Genomic DNA, 22,428 nt, shown 5'->3' with positions numbered 1-22,428 from the left:
GGGAGATTCTTAAAGATACTATAGTCCTAGTCATATGCATGTACAATTAAATCATAACAAATTTAGATGGTTTAGAATAATTTCACATTTGTGTTTTTATAAACCTCTGTTCTAAATATAGACTGTAGCAATTTGGCTAGAAGTTAAGATATGGTATGTTGTAGTAAAATCATGTGTGCATACTGTATAGCAGTATTTACCAAAAATGGACTCTTTATACTTTGTTTAATGTTGTTGATTTATAGCAGTTCACTTATAATACACATTCTTATGTTAGTGGCTAATAGGAATCTCAGAATTGGTATAAGATGTTCTTCTTTTCCCCTTGAAATAATTTCTAGGAAAGTTCTGTCCCCACTTTCTAAGAGCTATTACTGTTCTTTTCCCCAAGAAACAGTCACCAACAGGGAAATGCAGCCAAAATGCCTCTGCTGGATTGTGGATCTAGAAGGATTGTCATGGTGTAGGATATAGAGCAATGCTTCTCAACCTTCACTGTGACCTTTAATACAGTTCCTCATGCTGTGGTAACCCCCAGCCATAAAATTATTTCATTGCTAATTCATAACTGTAATTTTGCTACTGTTATGACTTGTAATGTAAATATCTGATATGCAGGATGTCTGATCTGTGACCCTTGTGAAGGGGTCAAGACCCACAGTTTGAGAACCCCTGATGTAGAGGGGAGGGTAAGTGAAGAAAGAAAGGAAAGGTTGTGGGGCATTTCTTCCCTTGATGTAGCAGCATACAGAGATCGTTGAGGACTGAGACACTCCACCTTAAGCCATTTGGAATTTTCAAGGGCTTTGCAGAGAATCGGACATACCAGGAGTAGATTGAAAGAGGGGCATCTGAAGGCAGGCCAGAAGCAGCTACCAAGGCTGCTATTGGTGCATGCTGGCACTGGGAAAGGCACTTCACAAATGCTATTGTTGCATTAAGTGGTTAGTCTACAGGGATGGAGAACCCAAGGGTATAAGGCATGCTTGCCCACCTTGGGAGATGTTCAGCCACTGTCCAGCAAAGCCCTAGGGGTAGAAGAGGACTCAGGAGGAGGCAGGTCTCACTCAGGCACAGCACTATGACTTACTGTGTTAGATGCTAGACTTCCTGGGAACAGTTTCATAGAATAAAGAGCAGTGTATTTCATAATCACTGTCTTCAATAGTGATTCCTTAAAGTAGCCACTTTTCTTGAGATATAAACAAAATGACTTCAATTCACACAGGCAACTTTCTTATATTCTTTGGAGGCAGAAAGCTAAATAATTTGTAGCAAGTGAATTTTTATGAGGCTACTATTGGCTTGTCTGATAATTTTGTAACATTTTAATGACTTTCTTTAGAATTTTAAAATTAAAATTTTAAAAATGCCACCAGAGTAAGAGACTGCTGCTTTCTTGTTGACTTGCTGGAGTGAGTTGACAGCCCCACCCGGGGACTATGTCTTTTACTGTGACCTGGTGATAGAGCAGCCAGGAACAGTGATAATGTCTGGAATGTGGGTACCACACTGGGCTCTCTGGCCTTTTCTCTTGCAAAGGTAACATTTGAAATGGAAAGGGAAATCTGATTTTGATCCATGACCAGTTACACTTTGTTGACTCCTTTCATTCTGGGATATATTAGTAAAGTTTGAATTTTTGCATTAGCGGTACTGGGAAAGAATATCAAACGCTTTCATAAGTGGGAATCAGAACAGGTACCTTGCAGTGGCTTAGATTGGGAGTAGCAGCTTGGATAAGCCAAGACAGCATTGGCAGAGTCCCAGGCAGGTCCCAGTTAGAACTGAGAGAAAACCATGTGGGGAGAAATGCCTTGACAGTACTGCTAAGAGCACAGAAATCCCTCTGATGACCAGGTCGGTCATTCACAGGATGTGTACTTTCCTAGACATATAGAGACCAAATCATATAAAGAGGTTTTTTTTTTAAAGCATTAAACTACTTAGTATATTTAATATTAATGTTAATAGTGTTCTTACCATTGCTGTCATTGTTAAGACATGAAACTAATTTTCTGATCATCTTTTTAAAAAATGTTTTTAATCCATGCCTTTTTTTTTTTTTAAATTATACCATCTTTTCCCCTTCTGTTCAAGTAACTAGAACATTGAAAGTAACACATGTTGTTAGCTAATCTTCCTGTAAAGGTGAAAAATATAATCTGGCATATAGCTGGTGCTCAATAAATATTTGTGAAGATGAAGGTAAATGAATAATTGATGTACAATGGCATCTATCTTCTTGGAAGCTTGAAGAAGCATATTTTTAGTAGTAAACACTTAAAAAACATTAATCTTCAATGTGTCATCAATGTTCTATTCTCCCACCTTTTGGTTTATCTAGCCGCCCCTGCCCAGGATATTCCTGGGTGCCCGTGTGTGTATGCACACACATGCATCCTGAAATGTAAACAGTTTAGAGTGCAGAAGGACACTGATTCCCCCTTGCCATCCATGCTGCAGGTAATCTATTGCATTAATCATGCAGCCTGTGGGAAATGCATGGGGAGTGATTATACTATCATACACAATACAATCAGCATGAAGCACTTGTCAAGACCAATACATCAAAGTTTAATTCAGTAATAGAATGAATTAGAGCAAAATGAAACATTCTACTCTCTAGGAAACCCAACACCCATCGTAAGTTCTCTTTGCACTCCACAGAAAAGTGAGTGCATTCAGAAATTGTTTTTACGAACATCCCGGAGTTCCTATCAGACAGATTATTGCAAGAACCCCCTCCCCTGTATCTTTGGTATCTCACACAAATGTTGATGGTGTTTATTTCACCATCGATACTCTAGAAAGAGCAGCACTGGTCAATATGATCACTTCTTAGTATGGCTTTTGATGGATTTCTGTCCTAATTGGTTCTCAATGCCCACCAAGAGGAAGACAACTTTCCGAGGCTCAGTGATGCGCTTCAGCATAAATACCAGAAGTGCTTTGCCCAAGGAGTAGCAGTCAGATTAACAAGAACCTACTTGTGTGTCCTGTAGTACCATGTATGACAGTTGTGTTTGTGTCCTGCAGTTGGGGAACTCAGAATCTAGTCAGGACACAGAATAAATAAGTGAGAAATAAAAGGCAGTCTAAGACAACCACACAAAAAAAAATTATATAATATGAAGCATGCTAAATGAACCATTTGAGGATCGATCTTCAACATCTCATACATTAAAATGAAGTAAGTCACTATTATAAGAAGTCACTTGCGAACTGAGTCTTTTCAGAAATAGGTTTATATGGAATTGGAGTCGTGACCATTGAATGAACCATGGAACTGTTTATGAAGATGGTTCAGAAATAAAGCCAGCACAGAACACATGAAAGCGTCCATGCAGGCTCCTGAGTCATTCCTTTACCTCACCTGTTTACTGCATTTTCTCAGAGTACAAAACCACCTGCCTGCCACTCTGCCTTTCTCCTTGCCTCAGATTTTTCTGTCTTTCCTTTGCTCCCTTGAAAAGGAGAGGGATGTCGAGGGTGTGGAAAAGCTGCTTCTGTGATCTCCCGCCGAGTGAGCCTCCTAATGAGGCCAAGCTCATGGCACTGACAGATCAAATGTGGTGGGGAAGCTTGTTTATTAGATCATGAACTAGATCCAGGATGTCAGTTACTCCCTTTAACTTCTTTCCTTCTTGATAAAAAGAAAGAAACTTAAAATTTTTCTGGGAGCCTGGTTAGATGATGACTAAGCCTATGCCATTTAGCAGGGAGTTTAGCCCAGCTTAACCCAAGCAGTCTTAAAACTTGCTTCATTATATCCCTGGTTTTGAAAATTTTCCAGAAATGTTTTAGTAAATTAAAAGCTAGTGTATCAAATTTAAAGAAGACTGTGTTGCCAGTTAAACTTACTTTTCCAAATATGGAGTGATTGATGTATTAAAACTTCATTATGCTGATAATAACACTGTCATAATTAGGGTCACGGTTTTCGTGTGGTCTGACCCAAGAAGTTTTGTGACTGTAGTTTGGCTAGCACAATTAATTATGCCAGTGATCTCCTATTTGTGACTGCAATTAGGTATTTCATGGCCTCTAAATAAATATGATTAGATAATTGGATCATGCATGAAATTTATACTATTATAATAGCCTCTGAGAACAACAGTAAATACTGTGATTTATTTTATAACCATGGAACCCTTGGAAATACTGAAAGTGATTGCTTTTCTTGGCCTGCTACTACTTTGTAAGGCTTTACGTGACACTAGTATGTAGACGCTAAACTTTCCAGCTAACAGCACTCACTTTTTGTGAATGTGGAACAAAGCAAAGTGAGCCCTTGTCTTTGAATGTGTTAGAGATGGTGGTGTTGTCTGTCTCGCTCCTCTGCCCTGCACTGGCCTTTTCCCTGTCTTTCACCATCTCTGCTTTCCCGACACCGCGCACATGAGTCAACTTCCTAGGAATTAGTGAGGAGAGCCACATTTATGAATGAGTCCAGAGCTATCCAGTAGAGAAGATGAACAGGTTCATTTTAATTCATCTATCTCCTTCCCTCTCTTAAAAAAACAAAACCCACAAAAATCTATGACAATCACTGAATTGATTTGATATTAACGACAACAAAACACAAAAGGGAACTGCATGTAGGGTTAGGAATAGTGAGAATCTGCGGCTGAGTTCTTTGCTCACAATTCATAATGCCATGTCCAGGAATATACTCCAGCAGGCAGAAAGGGTCCTCAGTTGCATGCATTTCCCCAGAAATGCTGATGTAGACTTAACTTTAACAGAGCTGACCATAGTGTTTCCAGACAAAACAGATTTCATCTGACTTGAATAATCAATCTTGAATACTATGTTTAGCTTTTGTTTGCCCATCTACTGTTTTATTCTACACTGAAATTACTTATTTTCTGTGCCTGACAGTTCTGAAAACTGCAGTTTTATTTTGTTTAGTTGGGCTTTATTTAGATGGACCTATGGTTCTTGTTTGAGTATACTTTCTTATATATGATCTGAGTGTCTAAGAACACAAAGGCAGGGGTGGGGTTTTAGAGAGATGGCTTATTAGTTTAGAGTACTGGCTGTTCTTGCAGAGGACCTAGGTTTGATTCCCAGCACAGTGGTTCACAGCCACCTATAACTCTAATTCCAGAGGATCTTGATACCCTCTTCTGACCTCCACAGGGACCAGGCACACATAGCAAACAGACATGAATGCAGGCAACACAATCATACAGTAAAAATAAAGATACAAGTTTTAAAAGAACACAATTAAATAAAGTACAGAGTTATTATTAGCTTTAAGGATTTCAGGATACTCTTAGTTTTAGTTAATAAAATATTTATATTTTAAAATAGAATGAAATGATTCTGTCAAAAAACCTAAAAACATTAGTCTTGGAATTTTCATAAATCCAAACTTAAAAAAACAACAATAACAAAAAACAAACCTTTTGGATACATAGCTAGACTAAAAGCTAAGTTGCTGTAGTGTTTAAGGGCATTGTTTTGCAGGGAACAAGAATCCTTGGACAGGATTCTTATTCCCTCTGCTAGTAGCGGCATCTCTGTAAACTTTAGTCTCTTTGTCTACAGAGTAGTGCTTTCTGTTTGTTTGTTTTTTAAGGTAATGTGATAATTATGTAAATATTTAAACAGGGTTAATGTGTTATTTAAAGCAGGGTTAATGTGAGGTAAAGAATCAGTAAAATGACAGCAATTATTGCCAGGTAAATAAATATGGATGCCATTCACTTTTAGAAATGTTAGTTGAATTAGATGGAACAATCTTTGTACCCTAAAGATAGACATTTAAAAACGTTAAATGTAGAATCTAATTAGAAACCCAACATGTGTAACTTGATATTGTTAGGATTTTCCTGGAAGGGATAAAAATTTACATACAAAGCAGCATGTAATAATAATGCAGTGTATTTGGATACCTTCTATTTTGTTAAGTTTTTATAATGGCTTCTTGTTTGGCTTACAGCTCTTTCATCTGTTGAGTGATTTATTTGAATTTGATTATTTGAGCTAATAATATTCACACATGCACAAGTTGTTCTCCATTGTGGAAGTTTGTCCCTTGTATTGTATGATGTTTAAGCAGTGTCTCTGGGCCTTATTTTATATGACTAAAATAATACCGCATCTGGCCAGATATCTTTTAGAAGGATTCAGAACCATCAGTGGTTGAGAGTCATTATTTTGAATGTTGGGCCATATTTTAGAGAAAAAAAAAATAGCTTAAGAAAGGCTATTATCTGTGATAGATTCAGGAATAGGTGTTTGTTATCCTTAAAATTTGCTAAATTTAAAATGATTATCTATAAATGTTACTGACAATGGGTAATAGTCATGAGTGAACTGAGTCAAAACCAGACAAATTTATCTTTCCACAATGTCAAAATTTACTGGACAGACTTGCCGCTGTTTTAGAGCCTGGCAGCAGGGTCAGAGTTGAGCTCCAAGAGTGAGGTGATGCTAAGGGCAGGCAGGGAAGGATCCACAATACCCTGTGGGTGAACAGAATTCATAGGTGACAGGTCCAGACAGGTGACTAAGAGCATAGACCACAGTTCAAGTAGGCTGAATAAACAGTTGAGGGCTGAGTGAGACTGTCCCCAGATATAGTCATGGGTTATCTGCATCTTGATGCACACACCAAATCGTCATATGATAGACTGATTGTCTGTGTTGATCACTTCTTTATTATTGTCCAAGTGAGGTTACATCCTTCCCTTAGTGATGTATATTTGATGAGTTCTTGGTCCTAGTTTTCCTGATAGGATTTCAACACATCTATATGCCTCTACAGTAGCAGTTCACCCTGATAAATTTATAGAGTGATACCCTTTCTACTCCCAGGAATAAGTCATTGATCAGTCTTTGCCGGTGGGTGGCACCAGACAGATGGGGGCCACCCATTGTCTCTTTAAATGCAGAGTTATCTACTATCCTCAAAATAGAGTCAAAAGCTGCTTGTAAAAATGGAGTCTTTGAATGTATAGGCACAAGCTGAAAAAAACAACAAATTTTCCACTCTTTGGGTTAACTTAGAGCTGGGTACAGCCTGATCTCAACAGTAATAGAGAATAAAGTCTTACAAATTCAATATAATACATGGTTAGCTAATTCTGACTAGTTAATTTTTTATTTTAGGCAAAATTATACAGCTTGTATTTATAAAAATAAAAGCACTAAAATAATTATATTTAAAAACAAATACTCATCTATGGCAAATAAATGGCTAGTGGCTTACTTTTCCATTTCATAATCTAGCCAGTTTTCACGTGTTGGCAATTGTGATAGACTGAAGTTGGCCACAGGTTGATTGTTCCTCTCCTTGTGGTAAGGCATCATTGTTTTCCTCTCTTGAATCTAGGCACATTTTATCAGTTGGGACAGGTTGTGAGTCAAAACTAGCATTGTTCATTTCTTGTCTCTTGGAAGTTCATTCATGGAATTTCTGTGTGTGAAGCCTGGCTGTCTGAGGCGGTGTGAAGTTGGCAGAAACAGTGGGAAACAGCCCTATGAGTTAGGTAGAAATTATGTCCCTGTTGTTTTCAGCTGGGGAGCTGGCACCACAGAGGCTCGGTGGACCTGTTCAGAGTGGTATGACTGGTCATCCATGTCTTGCCCTTTGAGACCAAAGCTTGTTGGTGAAAAGAAAAATTTCTGTTGGAAATGTAAGCAGTGAGTGTATGATGTGGAGCAAAATGGTATTGATAATCCACATATCTAAATGTTTACTAGAAAAAACTGGTGGGTACGATTAGTTGTTCTCACCCACTTTTCCTGAGAGTAGATCTGTTTCACTGGTGTTTGGTTGTTGGCGGAATACAGAAGTAACCAAAAAGATTTTCATGACAGTCTTAATGTTCTGTTTCTGTCCCTTTACCTTTCTGCCCATGTTCTCTAACTGGTTGAGGTCAGATATGGAATGTGAGCAGGCCTAAGACTCCTAAGTAGACAGAACTACTTCCTTTAGGTGAAAAGTATTTGTACTTTTCCTTGGGTGAAGGAATTTACTTCCTTAATTTGAGGTTAATTTTCCTGGATGTTGTTTGACTAAAATCACTCACTTGGTGAAGACTGGTCAGGGCAGTAGAAGAGAAGAATGAAGGCATGCTGGGTGGTTTTTATTAGTTTTTTTTTTTTTTTTTCTGTTGCTATGATAAAAACACCATGACCACAGTAACTTACAGAAGAAAGTTTATTTTGGCTTTCATACAATTTCAGAGGCAGGCATGGGGCAGGTTCAGAGAGCTTTTGAGAATGTACATCTTCAAAGTAAAGCACAAAGCAGAATATGCCAATTGGAAGTAGGGTGAGGCCGAATAATCTCAAAGCCTGCTGCATTTTCTGAGCTGCACTACCTAAACCTCACCACCAACTGAGAACATGTTACTCAAATGCTGGAGCCTGTGGGGGGCATATCTCACTTGATTGACCACATTCCAATTCCTGGCACCCATAGGCTCATGGTCCGATCATAATGCAAAAATGCATATAGTCCAACTTCAAACATCCCCATAGTCTGTCACAGTCTCAACACTGTTTAAATGTCTGAAGTCTCTTCTGAGACTCAAGGTAACTCTAAACTATTAACTCCTTGGGGAGAAAAAAGAGAAATTCCATACCTCCAATATAAAATAAGCACAGAAAATACAATGTCATTCCAAAAGGGAAGAATGAGGGCATAGTTAGAAAATGCTGGACCAAAGCAAGATCACATCTAGCAGGGCAAACACCAAATCTTATAACTCCATGTGCAGTGTTTGGGACTTTAATTTCAAGGACTTATGTAGCTAGAGTTTTCCTGCCTGGCCCACAGTCAGGACAAATCTCTCTCACCTGCCAGTCCCACAGCCCCTCAGACCCAACCAAGTAAACACAGAGACTTATATTGCTTACAAACTGTATGACTATGGCAGGCTTCTTGCTAACTGTTCTTATAGCTTAAATTAATCCATTTCTATAAATCTATACCTTGCCACGTGGCTCGTGGCTTACTGGCATCTTCACATGCTGTTTGTCATCGTGGTGGCTGGCAGTGTCTCTGACTCAGCCTTCCACTTCCCAGCTTTATTCTCCTCCTTGTCCCGCCTATACTTCCTGCCTGGCCACTGGCCAATCAGTGATTTTTTTATTGACCAATCAGCAACACACTTGACATACAGACCATCCCACAGCAGACTTAGATGGTTCTTCCCCTCGAGCTTTGCTCCCCTCTCTGACCCTTCATTCAGGGACTCCTCTGCCACATGCTGCCAGGGCTCAGTGGCTCTCTGAAACTGTGGTAGAAGAATCCACAATCTTTCATGCCTCTAAACCCAGCACCATGTGGATCACACTGCTAATTCCAACTACCAGTGGTCCCTGCCCCCCTTTATCACATCAGCTGTAGATTTTTTAATTAGTTGCTTTCTGTAAGCAGAAGTGCCATAGGTTCTCCTGTAGAAGTTGGAAGATCAGCTGAGTGGGGTCTTGCCCCGGGAATACCTCTGCCTTTGTTCCAGTACAGAGCAAGGATTTTCTTTGAGTCTCATTTCCTTAGCAATTACATCCTCTTTGAGCACATGCCTTGGCTTCAACATTGAACTTCCTAGTGCTCTTTCTCTCTCCAAACTGCACATTCCCCATTTCTTCTTATGCTGCTTGTTTTTGTTCACTGTAGGCCTGCATAAGGGAAATCAGTAACAACCATGCCACGGACTCAACATTATGCAGTCTTGAAATCTCCTCCACCAAAGAAATTAGTCCATTACTTTTTAAATTATTCTCAAGCAAGTTCTCAGGACATGTGCAGAAGACAGCCAGATTCTTCATTAAAAATTTCATGTGAATGGCCCCTAAACCATTGCTATTATTCCCCATTTGAAACCTCCTCAACTGGACCTCCATAGTTTATATTGCTCTCCGCACTACTGTTTCCAGGCTCTTACTGGAATTTCCTGCCTTTAAGCTCTGGTTTCAACCAGTTTTCTGGTCCAAAGTTCTAGTTTTCCAAAAGAAAAGAAACCAACATGGTAAGGTTCTTAACAACAGCCATTCCGGTGTCAACTTCTATATTAGTCACTTTTCTGTTGCTGTGATAAAACAACATGATCAGAAGCAACTTAGGAAAGAAAAAATTGGCTTATGGCTCCACAGGGACAAGTGTTCATATAACAGCAAGTGGCAGGCATGGCTGCAGGAACCTGAAAGCTCACGCCTTCAAACACAAGTACAAAGCAGAGAAGGGAAGAAAGGGCAAGGCTATATAATCTCAAAGCCCGTCCTATGATGCTCTTCCTGCAGCAGGGCTCTGCTGCTTAAACCTGCCAAGCCATGTGGCCAGCTAGGAATCATGTTCAAATGTCTGGACCTATAGGGAACATTTCTAATCCAAATCATCACAGTGGTAGAAAAAGCTAGAGCTGAACTATGGCATGGATAATTCTGAAACTGGGTGATACACACACCATTATTTACTTTGAGGTACTGAACCTAGGAATCGGTGTAAATATATGGAGTTTGTTTTCATTGTAATTCAGAGCAAGCATCCTCTATAAGGAAAACAAAAAGTACCATACTATGTGTGCTGCAGCTCCACCACAGGGCCCTGGCAATGCTGACTTCTAACCAAATCTCACCACCTTCCCACTGAATCCTTGAAAGGGTTACCATTTCAGAGAAATCATAGTGGAGTTTAATCATTAAAGAACTTCTCTTAAGGCTTCAAATACTTCAGGCACACTGTAGGGAAAGGAGATAAATGCCCAGAGTGGGACCTTGAATTAATAAAATTTGGAGAATGACTTACTCAATTTGGTTAATTTGGTTATTAAGGCTAATTACAGCCTTTGTAGTAATGACTGTTAAGATAAAAGACCATATCTATTATGGCACTAAATTTGAATCTAGCGTTAAGAACACCCATTCAGGATGAAACCTCTCTTTAGGGAAGTGAGCAATAAAAGGATGTTACAAGCAAATTAGTAAAGACTTAGCTTTTTGGAAAAAAAAAAAAGAATTTCTCCTGAAAAATGAAAATTTTCTAATTAGGGAAATACAAGCATGAAAATCCAAGGCAGAAGGACACGGTCAATAAGACAAAATGACAGCCTACAGAATGGGAAAAGATCTTCACCAACCCCACATCTGACAGAAGGCTGATCTCCAAAATATATAAAGAACTCAAAAAGCTAGACTTAAAAATACTGAACAATCCAATTAAAAAATGGGCTACAAAGCTTAACAGAGCTCTCTAGTAAGGATTATAAGGTTGTCTAATTCTTTCTGTACTGTGAGACACATACTGTGGACACTACAGAAACATGATGAAAATACATTTTTCACCGACCAAAGGGCATTTGCACCTGTGTAATATACCCGTGGCTTGGTTTGTATTTTTATATGGATATACCATAGTTTGTTATTGATCCATTTTTTAGTTAGGGTGTCCAAATTGTTTTCAGTCTTTGTTCTCAGTCAAACTGCTATGAGCATATTTTTCCACATTTTTGTGTAAATATGTGCTTCTAATTTTCCTGGGTAAATGTGTAGGAATGAGTTCTGGATCCTGTGGTAAATGTGTTTTGCCATTGACCACTACTTTACACTCCTATACTCTTGTCTTCTTGCCTGGGGTTGTTACCAGTGTGTTTGGTTTGGTTTCTTCAAGACAGGATTTCTTTGCATATCCTTGGCTGTCCTAGAACTCGCTCTGTAGACCACACTGGCCTGGAACTCACAGAGATCCACCTGCCTCTGCCTCCCAGGTGTTGGGATTAGATGGCTCAGCCATTAAAGACTAGGCTTACAACCAAAAGCTTTTTTTCTTGGCAGTAGCCATCACAGTAGGAGAATCTCCTGTGATTTTAACTTACTTTTTTCTAGACATTAGTAATGTTGAGCATGTTTTTTTTTTCCTTGCAGATTACCCAGTCTTCATTTCTTCTTTTGTGAAATGTCTTTCTACGCTTTTCTAAAAATACTGTTTGAGAAGATAGAGTTTAGCTTTACAGACTGTTTGAATGGAAGTTTCCTATCCATCACCAGTCCCCACCCCTCTTCACCGGTACCCTCCACACCAGTTGTTCAACCGATCAGCTTACATTGACACATTTTTCCTCAAAGTTCATGGTATTTCAGGAGAGTTGGTGCTTAGTGCTGCGTGTTTCATAGGTTTGGATGAATGCTTCGTGGCGTATGCCTGCCTTTACAGCTTCATACTCTGAGGAGTTTCACCATCTTAAATGTTCTCTGTCGTCTTCCCATTTCCATGGCTTTCTTTCCCCTAATTCCTGGGGCAACCACTGATATCCCTCCCTCATCTCCATTAGTTTGTCTTTTGCAAATTTTATACACACACACACACACACACACACACTATGGAGCCTCTTCACATTGGCTTCTATTGCTCAGTGTTTACTTAATTTCCTGCACGGCTCTTACAGCCCACTTGTTTGTTTTGCTCATTTTGTTGGTTTGTACAGCTTTCTTTGTGACTCAGAGAAGGCTTTACATAACTTGGGTTATTGTTCGTTGTTACACCGTGGCTTGAGGATGCCTCCCCCCGTCTGTGACTTCTCATTCTCTTGTCTCTGTAGTGCAAGGTCTTTCACTTGGAGGAAGCCCATTTTACCTCTTTTTCTTTCGCAGATCATGCTTTTATTACCCTCGTTCATATTTTTACCTAACTCAAGATACTTTGCTGGGAGCTTTTTGGTCTTAAGTTTGCAGTTTAGATGTGTGGTCCATTTTTATTTGTTTTCCTCAGTTGATAGTGTTGTTGGGGTGTTTGCTAATTTTCTGTGTACATGTCTATCAGTTATATAGAGAGAAGTGTTGAAGTCTACTAAGAAGCTGAAACTTGGCTGGTTTTCCTTCCAGCTCTGCCTGTTGTTACTCTTGTGTAAAGTCTTGTTAAGTACAGCTCAGAATTGTATCTTTGGAGAGAACGTTTATCATCATGTAATGTCTGACTCCATACCTCTCCTCACGTCTACAGTGAAGTTCCACCAGCTTTTTTTTTTTTCCATCGCGTCTTCATGGTCTTCCTAATCCTTTTACATTTATTGTCATATGTCATGTACAGCATAATATTGGTTCCTTAGCTTTTAATCTGACTTGATCCCCCCCACCACCACCACCAGATTATTTTTTTGGTTTTTTCAAGACAGGATTTCTCTTGTGTAGCTTTGTAGCTTTTCCTGGAACTCACTCTGTAGCCCAGGCTGGCCTCAAACTCTGAGATCCACCTGCCTCTGCCTCCCACCTGGGATTAAAGGAGTGCGCCACCACCGCCCGGCTGATTTCCCCTTTTAATTGGTATGTTTAGAACATAGATACATTCTGCACACACGTGCACACACGTATATTTGGCAATGCTGAGTTGAACCCATGGCCTGGTGCACGTGAGGCAGGCACAGAGTTGCATCTCCAGCTCTAGACCACTTGTGTCTCATGAAATTATTGATATAATTGAATATATTTCTTTTTATTCCTTTTGATTCTGTTCTCCCTGTCCTGACTTGTTTTTATGAACTTTATCTTAATTGAATTGTTGTTAAATTTGACTTTGGTTATCCTTTTTATTTTGTATTTATTTCAAGTGGCATTATAGCAAAATATGCCTACACCTAATATTGAATTAACTGCTTTTGCCATACTAAATGTCTAATAATCATAGCTCTCTTTATCTCCCTCTTTGCTATAGGTATTAAGATACATTTTATTCATTTAAAAATTTATGACAGTGTTTGAATTTTTGTTTTGAACATTCATACATATTTCCAAAGAACAAAAATGGCAAAAATAACCTATTTCCTCAGACATCATCTCTGTTAATTCTTCCTTTATTTCCAGATTGTCAGCTTTCTTTTTGGTGTTGTTTCTTTTTAATCAGGAAAACTTGGCTTTAGCATTTTTCTAAAACAGATCTTTCAGCATTTCATGCTGTATGTTTTTCTTATTCTGAGAATACCTGTATTTCATCGTATTTCCTGGGTGATTTTGTCACTGCTCATAGACTTCCAGATTGGCTTTTCCGTCCCTTTTAACACTCAGCCAATATCATTCATTGTATTCTGTCCTGTGTGAGAAATCAGTAGTTACTTGAACCATTAGTCTATAGGTGCTTTGTATTTTCTTTGGCTTCATTTTGTTGTTTGGTTGGTTTTTATTTGGCTTTCAGCAGCTTGCTTATGCTACGGTTGGTCATGGTTTTCTTTGAGCTGACCCTATTTTTGAGGGTGACTAAACTTCTTTGGGCTTGTAAATTAATACCATTCTGCAAATCTGAAAAGGTTTTAGTAATTATTTCTTCCGAAGTTTTCTACTTCTCATTTTGAAATCCGGTGACACAAATGCTAAGAAACATTTTGCTATTTGCCTTCCTGTCTTTAAGATTCTATTTAACGCCATCTAGGTATTCTTCTGTTTGTCCCACGAGGTAGTTTCTCTCCTTAAGTTCACTCTTTGCCCTGTCACCATTCAGCTTTTGGTCCCATTTGATAACTTTATTTAACATACTGCTTCTCCACTTCTAAAATTTCTGTTTAGTTCTTTTTTACAGTTTTCATTTTATTACTGGGGATGACGTTACGTCTTTTTTTCCCTCTTAATTACTTCTACCTTCATCTCACAGAGTACAATTACTGGGACTATCAAGTCTCTCATTCTAACATCTTGCTCATCTGACTTGACATCTCTTGAGTTTTTCTCTTGAGAGTTGACATATTTTCCTGTTTCTTTGCTAGCCAAGATTTTAGATTCTGGACAGTTTGGATATTGTAAGAGTCAGGGTTCTATGAAAATTCCCTAGAGGGTGAAAAAATTAAAACAAGCAGCCGACTAAGGTGATGGGACCATAACTCGTCACACCACCTTTGGGTGAGGACTCCAGTGTTAGCAGTGGTCAGAGCCTTAGCTGGTTCTGCCTTGCTTCTGTCTCATGTGCATGCTGTGCTGAGGACTTGGCTCTCCCTCCTCAGCAACTCTGAGCTGGGTGTTCTCCTTTTCCAACACGCACTGGGGGAAAATCAAGTTTCCATTTTTTCATGCATGTACCCCTTCACAGTTCCTTGAATGAAGTTACTAATCATTTTCAAATCCAGAAGAAATGGGGCAGAGGGTGATTGGAAAAAAACAGCCATATGGCTCACTTACTGCCTTATTTCTTCTCTTTGGCCAGCTCGCTGATGGTTATTTCTCAGAGTCCTTGGGTTACTGCTTTTTATTTTGTCCAGAGTTTTTAGTTGTAATCATTGAGAGAAAGAGACACTTTGGTGAGCTTATTCCATCTTGGCTGACTGTTTTGTTTTTAAATGGCATTTGAAAATTTTAAAATATAGATTGTTAATATCTGTGGCTTAGACAAGTTAAAGCTCTTTTTTACAAACTTTGTGTATTTTATTTAAATTATTTTATATTTATAGTATTAGGGGCACTAAATATGAAAGACAATTAACCAGTACTTTTGGTCAAAGAAAATAGTATTCATTGCTTTCATTTCTATTTTTTTTTTTACCAGCTGACAGAGAACCATCAAAGCACAGATGTTTGCGCATGCCTTCCTAGAGAAAACATATTGTGAATGCTCTGGGGGTATTGGTATTATCTTATTTAGAAATTAATACTGTAAAATTTGTGAAATATTTATGTTAACTACTCTTTTGAACGATGCAGAAAGCATAATAAATTCACCATTATCTTATTATTTAAATTATGAGTTATTCCTTTCCCTTGCATTCATTTTTACTTTCAAAACACTTAGAGAAAGGCTTATTAATAGGTGTCTTAGCATTTAGTGATTATATGAAGACTGGTACCTGTTCAATTGCTTAGGAAAGTGTGCTTAATGTAACTGATTGTAGTTTGGTTTGGTTTGGTTTGGTTGTCTCTGAGATGGTATTTGACTGGTCTGGAACTCATTGTATACCACAGGCTTCCTTAGATTTGTGACTCTCGTGCCTTAGCCTCCCAAATGACAGCTGTGTGTCACTATGCCTGGCTTTGAGTTTTATTTGTAAAAGATTTATTTTACTGACTTCAAAGCCTAGGTGATTTTACTCCATTTACATATATGTTTGTGTGTATATGCATGAGAATGTGTGTACACACGCATACATAATTGTGGATACTAATAAACAATGTTTGAAAATCTTGTAAGGAGACTAGGAAACTTGTGTTCATAGTATAATTTTATTATATATTCTTTGTATAATTTTTATACAAAGATAATCTTTGAAAGTAAATTTAATTTGGGGAAAGAATGATTTGGAATCGTGTATTGAAAAGCTAACGTGTACACTCTGTGTTGAAATTGAACCCTGGGATTGTTTATATTATTGACTTTTATATGTAAAGTATAATACAAATAAGAAGGTACTTAGAGTTAGAACATATAAAATACATCTTATCTTCATGTGTAACAGCACTTAGGTCTTTGATTTAATATTAGGCTATATGTTGTCTTAAATTAGGAGAACTGACAGACTTTTGTCCATCTTGAAGCAATTTCGAATTTTTCTTAAGCTGTTAGCCTTGAACCTTTTTTGTAATGTTTTGAAATGTCTTTGTCCTCTTTAAAAATTAGGTGCTCTGTGGATGTGTATAGTCTTAAACCCCCACTGTAAGTTGGAGCAGAAGGCCAGCTGGCTAAAACAGCTGAAGAAATGGAACAGTGTTGATGTCTGTCCATGGGAGGATGGAAATCATGGCAGTGAATTACCCAACCTAACCAATGCCCTGCCTCAGGGTGCAAATGCCAACCAAGGTGAGTCCACGGTGGCATCCTGCCCATTCTCATCTGCTTCTTCGTACATGGTTGTAATGGTAACAGATAATGAATGTGGGGATTTACTTAATTCAAGGACAATACATGTTTACTTTGAATGTGTGCATCTATTTTAAGTGAGAACATTTATTTTTTTATACACATTGCAGATAGATATGACATTCTTATGTATTGATGTGGATTAAAATGATCCCCTAATAGTTTAGTTTGAATTTTACTTTTTAATTAAAAATATAGATTAGGGCAGTAATATATTGCTGTGTAAAACAGTGTTGAGAGACTTGAGGATCTCTGGCTTTGTTGGCCAATTCATATTGGGCTGTTGTGTGTTTAATTAAAAGTTTCCTAGATTTAGAATATAGCAAGGAGAGGTGGAACTGAGGGGCCTGTGATACTGTTGGCACTTGTATCAGGGCAATGTCTCACTGTGAAAGATTGTGTGGTGTTTCTGTCCCACCCATAGCAGGTAAATAGTGCCCTTCAGTCTCTGAGACGACCAAGAAATGCTCCCAGATCTTGCAGAATAATCTATTATTTTATCCTGTTATTTCAGTTTCTCTTCTAGCTTCTAAAAACAAACTGCCCCTTAGCTTGACTTTCTTCTCTGAGACATTGCCGAATTTTCTGGTCTTTTTCAGAAACACATTTTTAACTTGTTAAGGCTTGGACAAATCTGCTATCATTTGCTAACTCATACCAGTATTCATGCATGACTTTTTGCTTGCTGGGGGACTTGAAAGTGATTTAAATCATATGATAGAAGCAAGATTGGAATCAACATTGGAAGGCCCAAGAATCATACATCCTTTGCTGGCCACAGAGGAGCTGATATTCCTGAAAGAGATGCTATGCGGTGTGCAGAGTTCCAATGTGTTGTTAAGAGGGTCTCCGTCTTTACAAAGAAAAGTCCACAGGGACTAGTCCAATCAAAAGAGGTTTCAGGGCCTAGGAGGATGATTGGCAGGCTCTATTTTAACTGGAGATGCTTACCTTGGGAATTCAGTATTTGAAGTCCACCCTGTCTATATCATGCTCATGGTGATGTTATTTAATAATTAAATGTACCCCTCAGATCTCCATTTTTTTTCCAAGTTGTCGGGTTTAATCGGTCAACGTTCGTTCTTCTCATTGCTAGGGAAAGGTTCTTTTATGTCTCCATAGGTGACCTTTAATCTTTTGTTTCTATAAGTGGAGATTTTTCAGAGTTTTGAGTTTTGGTTGCTGCTATTTTGAGGGGACTGCTACTTTGATATGCTACACTTTGCATTTTACTTTCTATTTATAATGCTACTTTGGGTTTAATATGAAAATTCTATAGGCCTTAGAAACTGGGATGGGTCTGGAGACATTGCTCACTACTCAAGAGCCCTCACTGCTCTTGCTAAGAACCAGGGCTCAGTTCCCAGCACTTGCATAGTAACTTACAACCATCTGTAACTCCAGTTCCAGGGGATCTAATGCCCTATCTGGCCTCTGTGGGCATAGACACACAAGGAGGCTAAACACCAACATATTTAAAGAAGTGATCTGGCTTCCAGGACACCACAGGTCATTTTACTTTACAGTTTGGTCTAGGCAGTGTAAATCCTGGTCTGTATTCCAAAGGCAGTACTTGTAGCTATTGTGCCGAAAGGCACCAGGATGTCTGCTTTTACCAGAACACTCACAGCCCTTTCTGAGGGGTTGTGATAAGAGCCATTCCCCCAGAGGGTGCTGGTTATCATCCCGCAGAGGGTATGTTTACTCATACCCGAATACCTCTCTGGAGCCTGGGGACTGAGGGACAAAAGCCACAGCATCACACTGAGGTCACTGTGCCTGTGGGATAGATGTGTTTCACACACACATGTTAGAGTGCACACGCAGGGCTTCTGATGCCCACCATGGCTAGAGTGACTTGTTAGACTAGTGAACAGCTTCCGGATCATACTCTTTCAGCAGAAAGCCGGTTTCTTTTTTGTAGCTATTTAAAAAAAGAAGAATTATTCCCTTTGGGCTTTCCCAAATTTCCAGTTTGTTGTTATAGACACTTAATTTTTTAATGTTTATGAATTTGTATATATCAGTTTTGTGCTTCTCATGTGATGTGGCCTTCATGGTCATTTAAATATAATTTTGTGAGAGTTTAGCCTTTTTGTGACTATCGGTTCTGTTAGTGTCTTGGAGCAAACCAATTGTAAAAGCTGTGCTGCTGTGAAACAGGAACAGTGCAGTGTTTCCTTCTAACGACACCACATATGTGCTCGTATTGGTATCAGAGAGCCAAGGCAGTACTTGGACCCTTAACTCACTCTTTTATAGCATGCATAATAGCAAGTGGCTATTTTGAAGTCTCTTTGGTTTTTTGGTTTTACCTCTGCAATTTGAAGTAAACAAACTAAATGCTAAGGCCACTTAAAAATACCTATAGAATACTTGAATTTTAGGACATTTGCTTATGAGAGGTTCCAAAATGGGTTTCTTCCTGGGAAGAGCACATTTGTTTTGCTTGACAAAAGGCTTTTACAAGTTGGGCCCATCCTTCCAATTTTGCAGGAGTCGCAGCAGATGATCACTTATGTCTCTTTATCTGTTCTCTGTGCACTTCGATATGTCTTCCTCTAGATATGGATAACAACGTTGGTGTGAGACCAACCTGAAGTAATATCTTTGATAGGCTTGCCAACCGCCATTGCAAATGGCCACATTAGCTAAACTTGTAGTAAGGGGCGTGTTGGTCTCTTGGCAGTGCCTGGCTGTGTGTTTCTGTTGCTGTTCACCTCCACCAGCAGGACAGAGAACCAGATAGATGAACTCTCTAGGCTCTTCTTCCTCTCTCAGTTGTGTTCGCTGTCTGTGGTTTGCCTTCTGTGTGCTCACACAGAGGTCCAGGGACAGGAGGATGAACCTTGCCATAAAGGGTGCTCTGTAGTTTGCTCCTTCACTAGTTGGGTCCCAGAGAGCAGTGAAGGGGACTATACTTGATCAAAATTAAGTATACATAAATGAAATTTTTCACTACCCCACGATTTAGTGGATACTTGTGCCACAGTTGAAGGTAAGTTTAGAGTCGGGGCCCGTGGGGCGGGAACGCCTGTAGTCTCTTTAGGAATTGAATAATCCAAGGAGCTGAGGTGAGAACATCCTTTATTCCCCAAACATTTCTTTTCTTCGTCAGGTCCTGAACCTTGAACCCCCTTCGGACTGTATGCTTCTGCTCTCTTGTGATGCCCCAGCATACATTATGCTGGGGACATCACACCAGTCATGGAACCTGCCCAGGAGTCAGGAGACAGCCTGTAGGGGCAAGGTAAGTGCGCTGGTTTGTTTTGTAGCTATGTTGTGTGGCTTTGTGAAATGTTAAACATATGCATTTATGCCCTTTGGGATATAAAGTGGCATTTAATCATTATATCCCAAGAAGCATAATAGTTTTAATTGTGCAAAACCGCACAATATAGTTAAAAAATACAACCAAAAGCACAACCCTTATGCATATTTTTAAGGCTGACTGCATCTTCCTGAAAGGTTCCATGGCTGGTGTCGCATCTCTTGCATAGTGTTTGTGAGAGCTGTTGATCCCATCAGGGGCAGCCCAACACAGCACCTCAGAAGTGGGGAGCAGTGAGTTTTCACATGGTTAGTTTTTTTAAAAGCCGAGTGCCTCTTTTTGAGTATATTTGGCGTGGAGACTAGACTTGATAATTCGTCTTGCAGGATGCCTTTAACTTAGCTTTTAATGGCTGCAGTATGTTTGGTTTGGTCAAACAAGTGAGTGGCTGGAGGCTCTTTAGGCTGATGGCCTTCTAGCATTTAGGATGTGAGAATATTCATCCACCCTTCACCCTTCTGCTTAGGGGGTGCAGGACAGTGTGTGTGGGTGTGTTCATGAACATCTGGTCACAGAATGGTATGACTGATTTATTCACATATGAATAATAGCTGACACGGCTTTCTGAATTGTGGAAAAAACAGATTCATCGAACAGGCCCCATCGGACAGTGTTCACAAGAGCCATCGAGGCATGTGACCTCCACTGGCAGGATGGCCACTTGCAGCACATTATCAGCAGTGACCTGTACACCAACTACTGTTACCATGACGACACTGAAAACTCCCTCTTTGACTCCCGAGGGTGGCCCCTCTGGCATGGTAAGTGGCCAAACCGGAAAGACATTTCCATGACTGATTTCTTTGTTTAGTTTCTATAGCATTATTGGAGTGGGAGGTAGAGAATTGAGGCATTCAGTGGGAGATGGATGAATGCTTGGCAAAGGGGGCTGAAATTTTCACTCAGATCCGAGTTCAGAAATGGTTTCCCATATCTTCTTATATGTTATTTGGGGAGAATCATCTTACCACAGTAGCCTGCTTTTATGGATGTATCGGACAGTGGCAACTTTACCCCTTTGGGTTTCTGTTGCAGAACATGTTCCTACAGCCTGTGCAAGAGTGGACGCGTTGCGTTCTCATGGGTACCCCAGAGAAGCACTGAGATTAGCAATAGCTATTGTGAACACATTACGACGGCAACAGCAGAAACAGTTGGAAATGTTCCGGACTCAAAAAAAAGGTGATTGTGGAGGAGGTTGTCTCTATTGGAGTGGGACTCTTGGTGAGGATGTGACTTGGTCTTAGGTTCTGCTAGAAGAGAGAGATTTTTAAAAGTACAGACATAGAAATGGCTTTACTCACCACTCTTAAAAAGGCTTGATAATGCACTCATGTGATACACAGACATTCACACAGCCAAAACACCCATACATATGAGGTAGAAACAAAGGGAAAAAATTAAATTTGATAAAATCTGTAAAGATAAAATTTAAATCATTTTGGTTGGATATTGAAAGAAAAAAATCTTAGATAATTCTTGAAGGAGATTCTTACTTTTGGAATAGTTGGTGATATGTCTGGATCATCGAATGGAAGCCAAATGCCTGCTTTTGTGCACGAGTGTTGTAGTTCTAACACTGAGAACTCTAGAATGGCTGCCCATCCTTGAGTCCCAACTGTAGATTGCAGGTGGGCACTCCTTAGTCCATGACTATTTCTCGGTTGCTGAGATCACTCTTCTGCAGAGGGTCTGTCTCTGAGAGCCACTAAGAGCAAACCAACTAATTTCCAGGAAGTCTTAAGGCCTGGCATTCTTTAACTTTATAGCCGTGATCGTTTGTGTTTGAGGACTTGTTGTTTACCAAAAGTGAACTCCCAGTTTTGTTTTTTCAGGTTCTGTTCTTGAATGATGTTTGATGAGCTGTCAACTGATAGGACACATTTAACTTGTCTTTATCTCCATTTATAAATCTTCTAAGTTTGAACAAGAACCATAATAGTAATGGCAAAGGTTGTTAACTGGGTTCTTAGCTTGCTGACCAGATAGTGGGATGGATCTGCTTTTCCTGATCGAGTACTCTTTGTTCCTTCTGTAGGCAAACATTTCTTGGGGTGACTTGTTTTTGCACCCCCCCCCACCTTTTTTTAATTAAGAACAGTTCTAGTTACTGTTGGCTTTTGTTCTTAGTTGTGTTTTTAATCCTTTGATACTCAGATTACCCACCTTGAGTACAAATAAATAACTAAAGGTAGTTGGAAGTTGGAGCAAGTGCTGGCTGTAACTTGTAATTCCCTCTATGTTGGAAGTATTAGGAGTGTGGACTGACGCTGTCAGTCAGAGTGGAAATAATTCCACAGTTAGAGTTTGA

The 22,428-nt window shown here is 39.3% G+C and overlaps 1 protein-coding gene across 2 annotated transcripts in view; it reads left to right on the top strand.

The window, feature by feature from the left end:
- Zswim6 (zinc finger SWIM-type containing 6) overlaps positions 1–22,428 on the top strand; it is a 184,772-nt gene that overhangs the window by 144,317 nt on the left and 18,027 nt on the right. For both annotated transcript variants that reach the window (XM_052743252.1, XM_052743253.1), the window contains exons 5-7: positions 16,547–16,726; positions 20,702–20,878; positions 21,153–21,299. In XM_052743252.1, the coding sequence (XP_052599212.1) occupies positions 16,547–16,726; positions 20,702–20,878; positions 21,153–21,299 (504 nt within the window). The remainder of the gene's footprint in view (positions 1–16,546; positions 16,727–20,701; positions 20,879–21,152; positions 21,300–22,428) is intronic.

The sequence above is a fragment of the Peromyscus californicus genome, unplaced genomic scaffold (assembly GCF_007827085.1).
Source record: "Peromyscus californicus insignis strain IS unplaced genomic scaffold, ASM782708v3 Scaffold_18__1_contigs__length_77618521, whole genome shotgun sequence".
In the NCBI taxonomy this organism is placed as follows: Eukaryota; Metazoa; Chordata; class Mammalia; order Rodentia; family Cricetidae; genus Peromyscus; species Peromyscus californicus.
The sequence above is the reverse complement of the archived record's forward strand: the minus strand, read 5'-3'. Positions and strand labels throughout refer to the sequence as shown.